The 17,482-nt window shown below is 44.5% G+C and overlaps 1 protein-coding gene across 4 annotated transcripts in view; it reads left to right on the top strand.

Annotated features, from left to right (window-relative positions):
- Window positions 1-17,482, top strand: part of PLXNB1 (plexin B1) — an 82,079-nt gene that overhangs the window by 25,556 nt on the left and 39,041 nt on the right. For 3 of the 4 annotated variants that reach the window (XM_040592226.1, XM_040592227.1, XM_040592224.1), the window contains exons 1-2: window positions 12,463-12,550; window positions 15,259-16,402. In XM_040592226.1, coding sequence (XP_040448160.1) covers window positions 12,534-12,550; window positions 15,259-16,402 — 1,161 coding nt within the window. In that variant the 5' untranslated portion in view covers window positions 12,463-12,533. Of the gene's footprint in view, window positions 1-12,462; window positions 12,551-15,258; window positions 16,403-17,482 lie in introns of those variants that run through there. The other variant, XM_040592225.1, reaches the window with a different exon arrangement.

Raw genomic sequence — 17,482 nt, 5'->3', positions numbered from 1 at the left:
ACTTCCTTCATATATGATGTAAAGCCTCTATATAGCTACCTTGAACTCCAGCTCCAAATGCGGTATTTCAGTGAAAGACTAGTCCAGGTGGCTGTCTGGTCTTGCATTTTACTGTTTTGCAATTGCGTTTCTGAGAAGTCTCTTGCTGCATGTTGAGCTGCTCTTCATGAGGTATGGATACTCCGTTTGGTTAGTTATTTAACCTTCTAACAACTGCATTCTTGTTCTGGTAGTATCTGAGCTTCTCTCAGTGGAAAAATAATGCAGACCTGCATGTATCAACAGTGAGATAAAGAATAAAATTCCAAATCAGTTTCTGTCTTTGCCTCTAAAAGCACCTGTGGTGCTTTTAGAACCTGGAGAGGAGTGTTCTCCCCTTTGATCAGGACCAGTTATGAGCAGTTTGTGGGGTGAGGTGTTCCTTCTCACTCTTAGAGAATGGTTCAAAGCCCTGAATTGTGAGGGAGGTTTAATTTTTTTAAAATGCTGTTAGCACTGAGTATTGTAATTATAGGTAACATGTCTGCCCTCTCTTGAGTTCTGTTGGATTTCAGTGGCCTCACTTCTTTTTCTTGAATTCCAGTTACACATTTACGTCTCTGCATGTTTAAAAAATGCCTGTTGGACTCTTAATAATGAAACTGGCAAAGGACAGAGAAAAGCCAGATATATCAGCCTGACAGGAAAGTTTAGGTTGCTTAGTGAGCTAAGGTGTATAAATAGCAACATCCTATATCAGATAATGAAGAATGTAGGAAGCAATTAGGATCACTGCATTTTGGAAGAAATCACTCGGGATTTTGAGGGAGGTATGATAAAAAACAGTGTCCAAACCCAGATACTCTTATATGACTCCCTAGGAGAATAGGATCCAGTAAGGATACTGTTGTTTTATGTGGGATCAGGAAATCACTACATACTGTGCCCATACTTGAGGGAAAAACTGATGGATTGAAATGTTCATAAAGAACACATGACACAATAAAGCTCTGGCATGCGACCTTTGTTGTGAGTGATATATCCTTCATCAGGGCAGGCTAAGTCAAGTATAAGGTAACTTGTATTTTCAAAGTACTAGCGGGGAAAGACTTTTTTTTTTTTTTTTTTTTTTTTTTTTCAAAAATACACCCTATTCTGGAGGAAGAAGGTGTAGCTGGATGCTGTGGCTTGAAAGTAAACTTGCTTTTGAGCAAACTCAGTTTAAGAGGTTAGGCTGACTATTTTAACCAAGAACTAGCTGACTAGCAATTCACTACAGCAGTTGGGAATCCCTGCTGTATTTAACAACCTTTGTGTGTGTTTCTCCAGCTCTTACAGAAGTTGAGTTTTCTTCAACTTTAGGAAAACCATTGCATCTTAAGAAAAATATCTTCAATTATTAGAAATGGAATGAGAAATCAGGATTACCTTCCATACAAAGAACAGCTGAATAAACTGGGACTCTTCCACCTGAAAAGCGATGAGTGATAGTTGTCTTCAAATTCTGAATGACATGGGAAGGTTAGAGGGGGAGCAACCTTTTTTTTTGCCTCTTCCATTATAAATATGAATAAGTATTGAGTGGAGCCAGCAAGTAGTAAGCTTAAAAACAAATAATGACTTAGTCCTTGATGTGTGCAGTTAACCTGGGAAGCTTCTTGCCACAGGATGTTGTGAATGCCAAACATCTGTGCGTATTTGAGCACGAAGGGCAAGTCTGGAGAAGAAGGAGCTATTGAGGGTTACAAAATGCATAGAAACCACCTCTATCCCAAGAAGTCCCTGAGCTGCACATTGTTTAAGCCTGGAAGAGTATTCAGGGAGGTAATTCAGGGAGGTAAAAGTGCTGTGATGTTCTTACTTGGTACTTATGTTTCAGGCCATCACCAGAAAACTGCAGCCTGGTTGTTGGCATGGAGCAGGAGTGGAGGCACAAATAAAACTTGTAAAAACAGAGACTGGCACAGCTTGTGTTCTAGGTTGGTTCTGTGCTGCTTCTCATGTACTGCATGCACCTCTTACTTGCTAAAGGCATTGCCTGTGGGCTGTTGGAGTCTGCAGACTGTTGACTTGAGTTTGAAGAGAGGTGGAGAGTATATTTCTGGAAACTATGCAGGTAGGCAGGGTGGTGTGAAGACAAATATTGTAAGCACAGAAGCTGACTTTCTGTCTGTCTTTGTGGTGTATACTGTTCCTGCTGCTCTGAGATGGTATGTGTTTTACTGAGTTACAGAGACTGTCTTACTGCTGGCAGCCTAAATCTTATTCGTGTGAATTTCCCCCCTTAAAACAGAGTTTTTTGCCTCATAATGGACTGCAGCTTAATTTGAGCTAAAATGGGTGATAAGCAGATGTATGAACAGTACAGTCTCTGTTCCAAAGTATTTTCAAACTGAAAATGTCATGGCCTACGTGAGTTCCATGCTCTTCAGAAGTACTCAAAACACTGGTTTTATTTTAGGTCCTGTCTAAACATTTAAAAACAACTCTAAAATAGGGCTCGCTTCTAGATGCTTCACCCTTGAAAGCCTGGTCTTGCACTTGGTTTTAGATGCTTTCCCAAATCTGCAGTATGGAAAACCCTAGTTGTTCCTTTGAACTTTTCCTTTCTGTTTCGGAAGGAAGAGAACAATGTTGGGCTATCTGTCTTTCTGTCCCTAGGGATATAGTCTCTGCTGTTAGGTAGTGTCTTCTCTTCCCGCCCCCCCCCCCCCCCCCCCCCCCCCCCTTTTTTTTTTTTTTTTATTTTTTTTTTTTTTTTACTAGCTTTGCTGCTGCAGTCCTTGGGAAACAGCGAGGGAAAGGTGACCGGTAGCAGAACTGATGTGTATGTTTTGGAGGCATGTTCTTATGACTGAAAACAACTGAATTGATATATCTGGGGAAACTATAGCCCCTTTGCAAGGACACAGAAACTGATTTGTCTGCATCTCATATTCCATAGCTAAAGTCGTTCCCTGGGCTGGTTGAGAAATCTCGTGCGTGGATTACAGCTCTGAGCAGTACAGACAGGCCTGGGGCTGAGACGAGAAGCCAGATGGAGTATGTCTTGAGATTAGGACAAGGGTCATGTTGAGGAGGACTGGCACTAGGTGGAGTGGGCTTGTTTCCTTCCTGTTGATCGTTCCCCTATCATCTTGACAGATTGTTCCCCTATCATCACCTATTTAGTGAGCAGTTTGGTGCAGGAAGAAGTCTATCCCAAACCAGAAGTCTCATCATTGCAGAGTAGCAATGGGCTCAGTTGTTACACCATTTAGAGAGCATCTTCCCCGTTTCGCTCTCAACTTCTCAACTACTGTTTTCATCAGTAGTTTTGTTCCATCAAGGATTCTCTCTTAGCCTGTTTCTGTGACCTGTCATGGACCTGTCTGCCATTCTTCAGATAGTCTGTCCAGACTAGACTTAGTTTGAGCCAGTCTTTAGCCTGTATGATCTTTTCTGTTCCGAGCTGGTCCATGATTTCAGCTAGTGTGTTCCCTGCTAAGCTCTGAGAGGGTTTATTTAAAACCTTTTTATGATGCTAAACTTGTTTCAGCCCCACTGTGGTCTCCTGCATTGACATTAGGTGGCAGATTATTCAGTTTGGTCCATGTATATGTCTGAAGAGTGCTGTCTGAGCCCCATTTTTGTGGGGTTTTGATTAGTTACATTATGGCAGAGTCAAACAGTTTCCCAGAGGAAGGCACATCCCTGCTGTGTGGAGTATGTAGCTTAAAATGCCAGAGGAAGGGTGCCTGCAACTGGGACAGTCTGCAGAGAGAGCTGTTCTGACCACAGGCTATGGTTTATCCTTTCAGCACAGATATGCATACTTTGTCCTTGTTCCCCTTACCAGTCTCTATGCTCTGTCCAGCTGTTCCTTCCAGCAGAAGAGCAGCCACTCAGATGTAAAATTCAATACTATTCCTAACAAACTACCATAAATCTGGTTTTCTTGTCTCCTGGGCACTTTTGCCCAGCGGTGAGACACTGGCAAAGTAGCATTCTCTTGAAAAGAAAGTCACCCAGTTATACTGGCTGAAGTTCCTGCTCGTAGCAGTTTGCATTTCAGACTAGCGCTGCAGTTTATGCAGCAGACCTGTTAGTGCATCTCTGTGGCCCTAGGGTGAAGGTCTGGGCTTCCCTGAAAGCCAGTCGGTCCTGCCCAGCCAGTGGCTGTCAGCTGTGAAGGTGGGAGGGTAGCAAACCATATGGAGAACAGTGTCAACCTGAAAGCCTTTAAAATTCATGACTGCTATGAACAGGTAGCCGGTCCTGAACCTTGGTGCCTTTAGGACAGCACCAAAGAAGCTTTCTCAGCCCTGAATAGGAGCTCTAATATTTTGCCAGAAAGGATTAGGATCTCCTCAGAGTGTATAGATAAGAACGGGAGTTCATGTTGCAAAGCCACTTGATGGTGTTAATTTCTTATTATGAGTTTTGTCCTGTAATAAAATTCCTTGTTCTGGATAAGGTGTGAGTAGATGTCTGCCTGTTAGCAAAGCGACTGGAGAACTTTTGCTCCAGATGGTTTATTTCTCCAAGTACCAAATCTTGCAGTGTCCTAGCTGCTGCTTCCTTTGCTGCTTAATTTTCATGTTTCTCATTTTCACTCCTCCAGACTGTGGCCCCACAGTGGTATGAATGAAGAGCATTGCCTGATGGCCCATGCACAGTAGTAGTCCTCCCGCCCCTATCCGTACACAGCCTGGTGCTCTTGCTTTTATCCTTGAAATGAGAACTTGCAAGTGTGGACAGCGTCTGGGATGGAGGGCTGTGGTTGCAGGATGGAAGAGTGTGCTGCATTGCTGCTGCCAGCCTGTGGCTCCTCAACCACGTGCACCTTGAGAGCCCTTCATGGCTCCTGTGCCACTGTTGTATGTTGAACTACGTTTGGAAGCGCTGGATATCGGAGGAGATCCCAGCCCGCGTGGGAGGGTCATTGCTCAGGGCTGTTGAGACTGGTGCAAAGTTGATCCTGGCTCTCAAGTCTGCACCCAGCCTGTTCAGGCTTCTGCGGTGGTGCAGTGGGGAGCTGTTGTGTTTTGTACATGTTGTGAGCAACTTGGGAAGGTTCTCAGGCTTTTTGAACAACATGGTGTGTTGCTACCTGTGCTTGGCCTTGTGAAAGCCTTGGTATTGGCTTGCACAGGTGGAAGAAAATGTCTGGCCACCTCAACTTAGATCGTTATCTAGCAGACCTGTGTAACCTAATCACCAGAATATTGCGCCTAATAGTTTGTAGCTGACTACCAATAGCCCTCCAGGCTTAGGCACTAATTTATGGAAGATTAATTGATCAAAGCTTCATTTCTGATAATGCTTTAAAATGAGTTGAGTAATGCAAGATAGGGTATACCCCAACTTGGTTTGAAGGCAAACCACAAGCAGATTGTGGTAGTGATGTGGAATTCTGTTGATTTTGCTGTCTCTTCTGGGTGGGAGGGAATAGGTGCTACTCATGTGGTTGCACTGCATTAAATTTATTTGCATGTTACTACCTGTATTCATGGCTGTAGCCAGAAATGCTGACACTGTTGGAGTGATGGGGGAAGACTGTCAAACTGCTGTCAGGCTGTATGGTTCTCTACAAGATTACTGGGGAGGGCAGAAAAGTTAATTATATTTGAAATGAAGCAAAACTCCGAGGAGAAAAATTCCTTCCTGTCCACCAGGGTGTATTAGCTCTTCATAGAGCTGTTGTGGTACTAAAATTGAAGACTTTTGGGGTGTCAAGGAAATGCTGTTCTTCAACAGGCCAGTGCGCCCTGCACTGCTCAGTGTCTGCACAGCAAAAGGATTTATTCAAGGCAGGCTCCAGTGTTTAAGGATTCTGGTTTGCATCTTGGAAACTGGATGGTGGCGCTCAGGATGAGGTCCTTGTGTGTCTGCTTGTGGTCTGTAACTGCTAGCATGAGCTCCTTTTGTGTAGGTGTCTCCATTTCCCTGCCACTGTGCAGTTCTGCAGGGCTGCTGCTGGCATGGAGACCATGGTTTCTTCTTGGGGTGCAAGTGTAGGGCTGGCTGCTTTTCACAGGAATTTCATGGGACGTTTGAAGCTGCTTTCCTCTCTTGCTAGGTCACTCCAAAGCCAGGCTAGATGCAACAGGACTTGCCTTGCGAGTGTGTCCTTTGCCTCTGGGACGTGAGAGCTTGGTTAGGGGTCATGGTGTTGTCCTCTGGGAAGCATGTGCTGTTTGTAGGAGGTCTCGTCCATCCCTTCTGGAGGGCACCCTGCCAAGGAAAATAGAGGCTAAGGCAGAAGTGGTTACACTGAGAAGATAGTGTGCTGTCCTGGCTGTTTCTGGACGAAACGGGCATTTCTGCTTTATAGAAAACAACACAGAAAAGCTCAGGCAGCTAGTGCAGAGTGGGACTCCGGCTGTTGTAACATGTGGGGCCGAAGCTGAGAACGGGAGGATGGTGGCTGAGGCTGGGGAGAGGTGCCCCTAATGATAGGGAGGGCAGTGCGGTTGGGAAGGTGTGCCTTGTTTGAGGTGGAGGCCGGTAAAATATGAATCATACGTGTTTGAAGTAGTGATGAAATCCCAGATGAAGGTTTTCTGTAATACTTGGCCAAACAGTCTGGTGTGCTTTAGCCTTCCTTTCGCCCTGGTCAGGACGGATGGTCCTCACCTACTTTGAGCAAGAGCGGTTCTGTTGAATGCTGCCCAGTGCTTAGCTGTACGTACGGCAAACGCATACTGTTTTGTTCAGTCAGCATCTGACTGAGAAGTTTCCATCAAATGTTCAGCAGACAGGGAAGAGCTGTTCCTGGCAGAGGGACTGTTGGTGCTTTAAACTCCGTTCTGCCACCACTGTGCACCGCGGCTCTGGCCTTTGCTTCAGTTTCCCAGTCTGTCAAGGGTGATGCTCGCGTGCTTCGCTGCTGTGTTGTGTGTTAACTTTTGTGCTGTGCTGTTAGATGGTATCTAAATGTTAATATGGTAGATAATGCCTTTAGAAATAGTCAATGAGGCTAGGTTTCCAGCTTCCTACATATGCGATTAGGCAGGGCTAAAGTTACATTCTTAATATTTAAAAATAAATAAACTTCTTATTTTATGGTATATTTATAGATTTTAAATGGAAGCGTCATCCTGGGGCAAACTGCAAAGCTCTGTGTAGCTCAGTGTCCTGTCTTTGACAAGATCCAGAAGCAGACGTTTAATGAGGGCTGTAGGAAAAGGGCATGTATAATGTGGTGGGTTTGTTCTGTGTTTTTTTTCTTTCTCTGCCACTCATTTGGCTCCCAGCTTATGACAGTTCAGGGTTCTCCTTGGCCAGGGGTTGTATCTTATCATCTGATCTCAACTGTATCTATTCTCTTTTAATTTCTATGATCCCATGTTTTTGTTTCTAGTCTCCATGACATCCTACAGCAGTGAGCTCTACAATTTAATTATACATTTTAAATGTTATTTAAAATACTCTGGGTCCAGTGACAATATCCTTGAACTGTCTTAGAAAAGTTGTCTGTAACTTCAGTGGATGCCCTCTTGTTTCTGCATTGTGAGACATCATAGTCCATTATTCCCTATTTTTCATCTTGACACTGTCATGTTTCAGATCTCTTAATTTTTTCCTATCTTCCCCTGGTTGTTTCTTTGTCCATCTGAAGTCCTGCCCTGCTCAGCCTCTCCTTATATGGAAGCTGCTCCATGCTTTTGATCATCTTTGTTGTCCTTTTTGTCATTCTGTCTCCTTTTACAGATGTGGGAATCGGGACTGCTTGCAGCATTCAACAACATAATGGTGATGGATTGTTTTCTTTCCTAATCAATCCAAAAGTTGTATTTACCTTTTTGCTTGATACTAAATACTGAACTGACCTACCAAGTTTCCAAAGTTTTCCTGAGTGGTAACAACTAATTTGGATCCTGTTGTGTTTAAGCAATTAGAATATTTTGTGCTGGTTTTGGTTTTTATTGACATCTAAGATATTGTGTAGTTAGTTAAGAGTATATGAGTTCTGTTACTTTTTGCACTGTCTTCTGAATTTGATTGTGATAGTTTTTTTAATGATAGAATTTGCCACTTTAGACATATCCCTATTTATAGATCATATGTGAACTTGTTGAACAGTGCAGGTTGCAGAACAACTTCTTGGCAGATCTCGCTAATAACCTTCCTCTGATGGGGAAACTCTTCTGGTTTCCTGTCTTTTAACTACTTATTAAATCATGATAGGGACTGTAACTTTAATTCCACAATAGCCTTACTTTTTTTTTTTTCCCCCCAAGAGCCTTAGCTGACAGTTCTTTTAAAATCAGTTTAGTTCATATTAAGCAGATTAAAAACTGGCTCTTGGATCTCAGTTAACCAGAAATGGAAAATCAGCTCTTGGAATTTCCTGGGTGCTGCAGGGATTTCTCTCTGCTCCCATATTAGTCTGTATTTTGATCAACAATTGGTTTCTTGAACAAGAAAATTTTTTTCTGTGGGGGTTGATGGGCTTAGATTTATGTAGACTTGTGTAGTAACAGTGGGATTTGCTCAGCAGGGTAAATTGGATGGGTAACTTTAGTAAGCTCTGCTTTCCCAGCAGGGTCCTATTACAGCTGGATTAAACCTGTCTAGGCTCTCTGAATGTACTCTACACGTTAAAGGCTAGAGAATGGGAATCTTCTTTCTTTCTAACTAGTTGTCTGGAAGAATATTTGAGTGACTGGTGGTATTTGACTGGACGCAAACTTGACATTTGATGTGGCAGCTAGAAGCACAGAAGGTTCTTGGGCAGGTAAATGGAGGGCTGGTGGGTCAAACTGGAGAAAGTAACATTTGCTCCGTGTGCAGCATTAGAAAGCCAAAGGGATAGTCAGTCCATGTCAGGTGCTGTGAAAAGGGGATGCTCATCCAGATCAAGTACTTTTTTTTTTTTTTTTTAAAAAAAAAGGGGTTGTTGACAAACTAGAAAGGGCTCAGAGCTACAAGAAAAATAAATTATTTCCAACTGAGGAAGCTCTAGACCACCTAACATAACCATCTGAAGGATTGCACGTGGCTGCAATCTGTGATTCAGGAAGGTCCAAGGCTGGCAGGATGTATAGGGGGAGGATTGCCCTGTGCTTGTCTGCCCTTATACTGCTACTTAGGCATCTATTATTGTCTGCTGCTGGAGCTGGGGTTTCTGTGTAGGTGGACCTCAGCCTGAGTTAGAATAGCTGTCGTTATCTTCTTGCCCAAGGAGGATTAAGAAGAAGGATTAGTTTTCAAACTGTTTGTGCAAAAAGCAACGAGAAACTTCTTTGACTTTGCTTGTCACAGGATCTCCCAAGTTAAATGAAATGACAAGGCATTTTACTTGGGATAAATAACCCTCGGGGATCAGCTTGCTGGGTTAAGGTGGTAGTTTCTGTAATGTAGGAGCCCTAGGAAGAAATTCTGCTTTTACTGGGAGACTTTAGTCAGGAGCTCGTGGGCTAGAAGATGAGATTTGCTTAGTGATGTTCTGTGGTGTGATTACACAGAAAGTTGGAGCAGGTCCTAAAGAACTCTACTTTTCAAATGTGTATCATTGGTGGAAGGCTATCCCTTGGTTGTGTTAAGATACTGAGAAGCTAACAGCTGACTTGATTTCCCCTTTTCAAAATGTATATACAACATTGTACTCGAGTTCACATTTTGTTAGTGTTTGAGAAAGTGAAAAGTCAACGCTCAATTTACAATGACGGAGTATCTATGAAGAAAGCTTCTTTTAACAGCAAGTGGCTTGTGGTTTCTTTATATTCCTTGTAGATGATTGTGTAGTTTGTCTTGATTTATAAAAAGTTCACTCTTTAACATTGTATTCGTCATTAACTTCTCATTAACCATTTGTTCTGGAATCTTAAACTAATGTTTAACACATTTTCATGTGTGCAAGACAAAAGACCGGTTGTGCTAGAGCTGTTTAGGGGAAATACCTGTCCACTCCCATCAATTAATTCCAGTATGGCTAAAATTAATATTTAGGTAGGCCCAGGGGTGTAGAAACACTTTCTGTGGTTTTTCCAAAGAACCCTAATAATACAGAAGCATTATTAAAATGTCAATAGTATTGCAAAGTTGACAAAGTATTTTGTGCAGCGTTGTTTTAGTGTGACTGCTTCAACCCTGCTCCAGAAAAGTACATTGTAATGGTCAGCAGTAACTGTCAAGGAACACTTGGGGAGAAATATGCTGGTTATTCTGTAGCCTGAAAAGTACTGGTTTTCTGCCACCTTCTCTTGCTGTTTCAGACTTGGTATTTTGTCTTTAGAGTTGTTGTTGTTTTTTTTTTAGGTAGCTTGACCTCAGCTTTGGTATTACTCATATCTGGTATAACAGAGCTCCCTTGTCTGTGCCAGTCCTGCTCCGACAGCATGGCTTGGACTTGTGATTCTCCTTGGGGTCAATTTTGTTTGGAAAACAGAGGTTGGTGTTCATCTCTGCCAGAGCTGCTTGCTGCAAGGGTTCTTAAACAGCAGAGCAAGGAACTTGCCTGGGTAGGAGTAAATAAGACTCAAAAAAAGGTTTATTTATTTAATGGGGATGTCATCTTTCACGGCAGAAAACAAGTAGTCTCTGTTAAGCATATGAAATTTGAGAAGGGGCCTGTAGTTCAGGGCTTTTGTGTGGAAAACACAGCAGTGGTCATCTTCCTACTGCTGGATGATTTGAATGTGCTGGAGTACAAGGTGTGTCGTGCGGCTGGAAGGATTATGCTTTTGTAAAAAAAAAAATCTTCTAGTGCTTTCACTGTGGGTTGGCTCTGCAAATGATACAGTGGAAACTGCAGGTGCAAGTTTCAGGGACCTACTTTCTTCCAGGGATAATTCTGCTGGGTTTGGTGTTCAGTATGAAATCTAGCCTAGCAGTTAGAATGTTATCTGACCTCTCCGTGTTTGGGGGATAGGATGTGTTGTTAGGGAAATAATCTGTGAGGACTGAAATAATCTTTACGTGTTGATACGCTGTTAAAATGTGCCCAAATGAGTTCTGCGTTTGTTTCTCCAATAAATGAGTAAAGTCTCTGAGAGGGATACGTGAGGTCAGGGAGGTAAAAACAGTGCTACAGAAAACATGGTCTTATTTCAAATTTCAAGTAGCAAAATAGTGCCATTGCTTCCGCGTTATTGGTTGTTGTTTTGTGGATGTAATATAAATATTCTGTGGCAGGACTGACTAATCCTCTAGCCCTTCTGTTGTCATCCAGATTAAATAAACGAAACTCAGAAGTATCATTTGGATATTAATATTTTACAGCGTGTTAGAGGCAATGTTCAGAGTATTGTCTGGAGCGTTTTCCTATTTAATGAGAATTCATAAAAAAAAGGAATATTTTAAAAGAATCTTTAAGCCTTGGCAATTGCCTTCAGAATTAATTAAAGGCTACACACTTTTAGTGCAATCTGTCTGCAACAGCTGTGTTATACACTAGCAGTGAGCACAGGAAGCAGAAGGGTTCAGTAAATCCGTAAAGAGCTCAGTAGCACAGCCTGTCATGAAACCATCAGATTTAAATGTAGGTTATCCTGCTCCTTCCTGTCCTCCCAGAGAGGCTGTGGTGGGCTTAACTGAAGAGTGAGAATAAAGAAGGCAATGATGCCCATGTTTGAGAAACAACTTGGAAAATTGAATCAAAAGACACTGCTGGCTTATTCTCTCTGAATTTTCATGTAGGATGTGAATGCTTGTAGCTACTGATAGCCACATACTTGTGTTCGTTTCTAATGTGGGTTTGCTCACCTAGCCATAAACACAAGTTCATTTGCTAGTGGCTCTTCAGCCAAGAGCAACAAAGAGCACTATGTTCAGTGTTTGCCCATCGTGCGAAGTGATTAGAGCTAGCTTGCAGAACATGCTGTATTACCCTTTTACACCCACCCACCCACCCCTGCCTTTTTTTTTTCTCAGCTGCCCTCTGTTCTCCCAGAGTCATGAAGACTATCTAGTAGTTTCTTAACCTGGAGCATATCCTTTGAGGACTAGCTCTTAACAAAATGACTTCTAGGGGGCTATTGGTGAGTGAAAGAAGAATAGCTTCAGGTCAGAGCTTTGACCACAGCAAGACCTGCTTTTGATTATAGTCTGCTGGAATGAAGAACTAGTTGCTTTTCCATCTCTCTCCAGTACAGGTGCTCCAGTAGGTAAAAAGCTTTCAGTGAAACATTTGAGAGAGACTCAACTACAGCTTGTAAAAAGATCTGTCAGTTCTGCCCTGGCAGTTGTCAGTGATGGTATGTGGTGGACAGAGCAGAGTCTTGCAGCTTGTAGACATGAGCTGTAGCCAGAAAGCCAGTATTTCAGACTTCATAAATTCTGAAGACACATGCCGATTTTCCTGTGTAAGTGCTGGCATAGGAAGGTTGCATTAGCTAAAAAGAAGATTAGAGATTCCGCTAAGTGGTGCAGTGTAATGATGTCTTGTGATCCTCAGCTGCTTCCAGATCAAAGACTCCCTTCTCCATGTCAGTGTGGCTCTGTCACAACGTAGTCAAGCTCCTGCTGTTGGATGGTCATCACCCTATTGTTTTGTTTGCAGGCATTTTAAGCTTTGAAACTGAGGAGACTCCAGACGGAGTTGCACAACAAGCCATCGTGATGTCTGCATGATGGGAGTGCAGAGGTACTGAGACAGTTGGTGTGGTTAAGGAGTTCCTTGAGTAGTTTTCTCTAATAAAAATGGTGAGAATGCATAAAAATAACTCACATGTTGGAGCTGGGGCAAGGTAGGCTTTGCTTGTGTAAACCCAAGGTGATAGAGTCAAGTTAGTTCCATCCTCCAGTCTACATGTATCTATTTGCTGGCTTTATAAATATCCCTCATCAGACTTCACAGATACCATCTGTCACACCACAAGGCCCTCTGTCAGGTGCTACAACATGCTCTCTCACCACCCTGGAAGAGAGAGACTCCCAGGCTGGTTCAGCACTGTTTGCAAATCTGGGTGAAGCAGAGTGTGGTTGTAGCACTGAGAGCAGAAAATACTAAGTGTCCATTATCAGGGCAAACAAAAGCCCTAGTGTGCACGTAACCTAAACACGGTGCTGGTACGGTGTGAATCGGCGGCTGTGTGCTCTGGGGGAAAGCTGCCAGCCTAGGGCCAGCATTCCTGCGTGCGGGTATATCCTGACAGTGCTACCTACTTACCTACAATAACCATGGGAAGTGGAGCTTTTCCAGAGCTTCACAAAGCCTATATTTAATAATGTGTTGTGTTTATAATACCTTCCATCCGCTGGATTTCACAAGTAGACTAATCCTCTCAGCTGGTCTTTTGGTAGGGCAACGATGCCAGTTTTTACTGACAAAGGAGCTGGAAAGCAGACTTTTGTGGGTTTTCTATTTTTTTGCAATAGCTGTGAAATAAACGATGGATCTAGAGTCTTACAGTTACTGTTCTCACCGCTGCTACTGTGTTTTCTGCGTGCTGTGCTGGATGTTGTACAGATTGCGTATAAGACACAGTTTGTGTGATAGGTTTGCGACCCAAATTGGTTAAGCCCTGCAGTAAATGCTGGGGTAGTCCTTCTCTTGAAATGCTGCAGGTCTTTCTCCACCTCTGTGTTCTGGGCATTTCTGTGCTAATAGCATTTTGAGCTTGCCCAGAAGATCCAGGGAGGATGATGCTGGACGAGGGAAGCGATGATAGTTTCCTTAGCTTTAACTACAAAATTAACATCACCCCTGAGGAGCTGAGTTGCTAAAATGAGCACAGCAGATTACAGGCCAGTTCTGGAGGAGATACTGTACACATCAGCTCTGAGCCTCTGCCCCAGCTTGAGTTCTGTGTAGCTGTGTGTAACTTTGATATCTTTTCTCCAAGAGGGAGGGGGGGAAGGGTTTCACAGCTGCATCACCACCTACTTCTCAATTCAAATAAGGTGGTACTCATAGTAAATTATGAATACTTGCAGCCGCTGCCCTTTCTCCGTGGGGAAAACATTAATCTAAATGTTGCAGGTACTTATTACCACGTTTCCACCATGCTATGGGATTCTCCGTGCTGTTCAGGACAGCTGTTCCCATCTGTGGCATGGCTTGGGTGGGTTACAGTAGATTTCAAGAGGGGCTGATCTAAAGATCCTCTGGAGAGAAGCAGAACAGGTCTGGTGGTTCCCTGGGTCTGTCTAACACCCACCCCATCTGGCCTTGCCTGCACTTTGAGGCATGGGACAGGGAAGGAATGGAGCATTGTCCACAGAGCAGCATGTTTAAATCACCTTTTACAGTACTGGTAGAGGTGCTGTGGAGAGACAAGTGCCAGCAAAGGGCTTCTCCCCCAGGGTGCAGTTAACAAGTGAGCAGGATAAGGTGATCTCCTTGCCTGGACATGCCACTTAATTGCCCAGGGAGATGGGGGCCCGCAGGGGCCGCTGGCTTGGCGGGGCTGGGGGCAGGCTAGTGGCCCCAGGGGGTGGCTGGGGGCTGCTATGGTTCACATTTTGGAGACCTCACCCTGGCACCCAGATGCTGCTTGGGTGGGTGATTCTCAGTGACAGAGATGACATGGGAAGGTTTCTTCTGAAGCACTAGTGGAAGAGCCTTGGACCTAAAAGAGGCTGTTGGTAGCCATAAGCAGTAAGGAAGAGAAGGATCCATTATGGTATCTAAAATCAAATATGGAGCAAAGGGGTTATTAGTTGGCTCTGAATTGGATCCCAGCTACAGTTTATTTAAACAATGGTTCTGCAGGTTGTGTTTGTCTTGGACAGTGTTTGTTTTACTGTGGTGTTGCACATTAACGATGTGCGTGGTGTGCTGGCTGCTGTAGGAATGTGGTCCTGTCCTGGAGAACTTCCAATATAGCATCATAGGGAAGAGTTGTGCAGGAGTTGGGTTAGGCGTGACTTTTTATGATGCTGCAAGAACAGTGAACAGCTTCAGTGTTTGAAGCACCCTCTGTCATAGCGTAGGTAGGACCTTTCTCCTTAGGTTATATCCCTGGATTGATGAACCTATGCTTTGGACTGTTGGTCAGCAAGTCTATTACAAGTCCTGGGCTTGTGAAGAGAAGCTTTCCCCAGTGTACCAACCAGCAGCCTCTGGGAAAGCCCCCAAGAACGTGACTAGCAGTATTGCAGCTTCTCCTGAAGAAGCTGTGCCTGTCTTCTTGGTGTGGAGATGACTGAAGTCTCTGATGCTGCTGCAGGTGCCTCTGTTGGTGTTTCTGCAAGTGTCCTGTGTTGGCTCTTTGTGTCTAGCTCTCCGCTTCCTATGGTTATGCATGTCCTCTTTGCCCACCTCTCATCGTAAGAGTACTGTTGAAAGATTATGAGTGTTAACTTTCACTCCTGGTTTCTGAGGAGTTAACAGCCTTTCCTCTCTTGCAGAGTGTTTACCATGCCTCTGGGAACGTTCCTCCTTCCTGTTCTCTGTTTCTTGGGAGCAGCAATTCCACAGGGACTGCAGTATGTCACGTTCTCGCACAACGCTACGAAATTCCTTCACCTGTCTATGGACTTGGAATCTGGGACCATTTACTTGGGAGCCACCAACTTTCTCTTTCAGCTGACATCTGACCTGCTGATGAAGAATGTGGTTCAAACTGGACCAGTTCTGGACAGCAAAGATTGCCTGCCCCCGGTCTCAAAGCTGGAGTGCCCTCAGGCACACCACACCGACAATCACAACAAGCTGCTGCTAGTGAATGCAGTGCAGAAGGAGCTCATCGTGTGTGGCAGCGTGCACCAGGGAATCTGTGAGAAGAGGAGCCTCGCGTCCATCGACCATGTCCTCTTCCGACCAGAGAGCCCCGGTGACACTCAGTACGTTGCTGCCAATGATCCCAATATCACCACTGTGGGACTTATAGCCTACTCAAAGGATGAAGTCCCCTTGCTGTTTGTGGGGCGAGGGTACACTAGCCGGGGAGTTGGAGGAGGGATTCCTCCCATCACTACCCGAAATCTCAGGGCCCACGGAGGGGATGTTCAAGCGACAGACTCTCACTCTATTTTCTCCTATGAAGAAACAGCAAAACTGGCTGTGGGCCGGCTCTCAGAGTACAACCACCATTTCATTAAATCCTTCACTTACCGCTCGAGTGTCTATTTCCTATTCTACCGTCGGGACCTCAAATCTCAGTCACGTGAGTACAAGACCTACATCTCGCGAATCTGCCTGGATGACTCTCATTATTACTCCTATGTGGAGTTACCTCTGCTCTGCCAGGGCAAAGCCAATACGTACAGCCTCCTGCAAGCAGCCTATGTCACCCGGCCGGGAAAAGGTCTGGCCCAGGGGCAGCTATATACCGACGGAGAAGTGCTGTTTGCAGCCTTCTCTGCCTGGCAAGCTTCTTCTGGCAGACTGAGCGAGGAGTCTGCGCTCTGTGTCTACGCAATGGAGGAGGTGGATCGCCTGACCAACTGGACTAGGGATGTTTGCTACATGAGAGATGGGAAGTCAGAAGAAGGGACAGAAGTGGCATATATTGAATACGATGTCAGTTCCAACTGTGTCCAGCTGCCAGCGGTAAGTGGCTTTGTGCCTTTGCCAGGGTAAGGAGTAGTCTTCAGCATGTTCTTGTGTTGCTTTGTGTTCCCAAAATCAGTCTGTTTCCCCACAGACGGATGTTGAAATCTATTTGGGTTAAAAGCTTTTGGGCTCGGGCTGTTTCATTGCTACTGCAGCAATGCAATGCAAGAACCATTGTGTCCTGTTGAAGTACGGTCTGTCTCATTGCTGCTGCAACTCTCTGCCCCACATGAGCAGGTTTCCTTGCAGAGGGAGATGGACTCTGTGTGACAATGGGGAGAGCGTCTGGTGTGACCTTGTCCTGAGGCCAGTCTGATGGCAGTACCAGGCAAGAGCACTGAAGGAGCAGTACGGGTTGTTTTTATCAGTATCTTCATCTCCTGGTCTGCACTGCAGGGAAGGAAAGGAGTATGTGCATGTGCAACTGTGTATTGGCAAGGGAATTTAAGCATGTGCTCGGTCCCCGTTGCTTATGGTGAGGTGCACCTCACAACGGCTTCCTGCAAGGCACTTGGGAACAAGAAAGAACATAAGCAAAAACAAGTGTCAACAAAAATCCTGATTTCCTATAGACTGCATTAGTCCTGCAGAATTTTCTGCCCAAGGACGACCTTTTCCTGACCTGGCTGCTTTTTGTCTCCAGAGCTGTAAGAGGTGATAATCCTTCTTTAAATTCTGTGACAAAGGCATGATGGGATGTTGCAGGATAAAAACGTGAACTAAAGTGGCTGTGACCCTGAATCCTTGCAGTCTGTCAGCCACACTGACTGGTGCTGCCATATCGGGGACAGTGACACAAACGCAGAGCATCAGCATTCTCCTGGGGCGGTGCTGGATGCAGTGTCCCAGCACGAGGCTCTGTGGTTGTGAGTATCCTGTGTTCACCAAGGGCGTTGCTAGTCCTTAGCAGAACAGCATGTTGTTATCTTTTGTCTTCCTTCTATAGAACAGTCTGTCAAGATAATTGCTTCTTCCCAGCTTTGTGCTACAAAGAGCAAAGTGGTACCACAGAGCTGTGGAAGATTCGGGGGTTGGATGTGTGGCCCAAACCCAGTCTTAAAATTATGGTTTGCCTTT

Source organism: Falco naumanni, chromosome 4 (genome assembly GCF_017639655.2).
Source record: "Falco naumanni isolate bFalNau1 chromosome 4, bFalNau1.pat, whole genome shotgun sequence".
NCBI lineage: Eukaryota > Metazoa > Chordata > Aves > Falconiformes > Falconidae > Falco > Falco naumanni.
The sequence above is the reverse complement of the archived record's forward strand: the minus strand, read 5'-3'. Positions and strand labels throughout refer to the sequence as shown.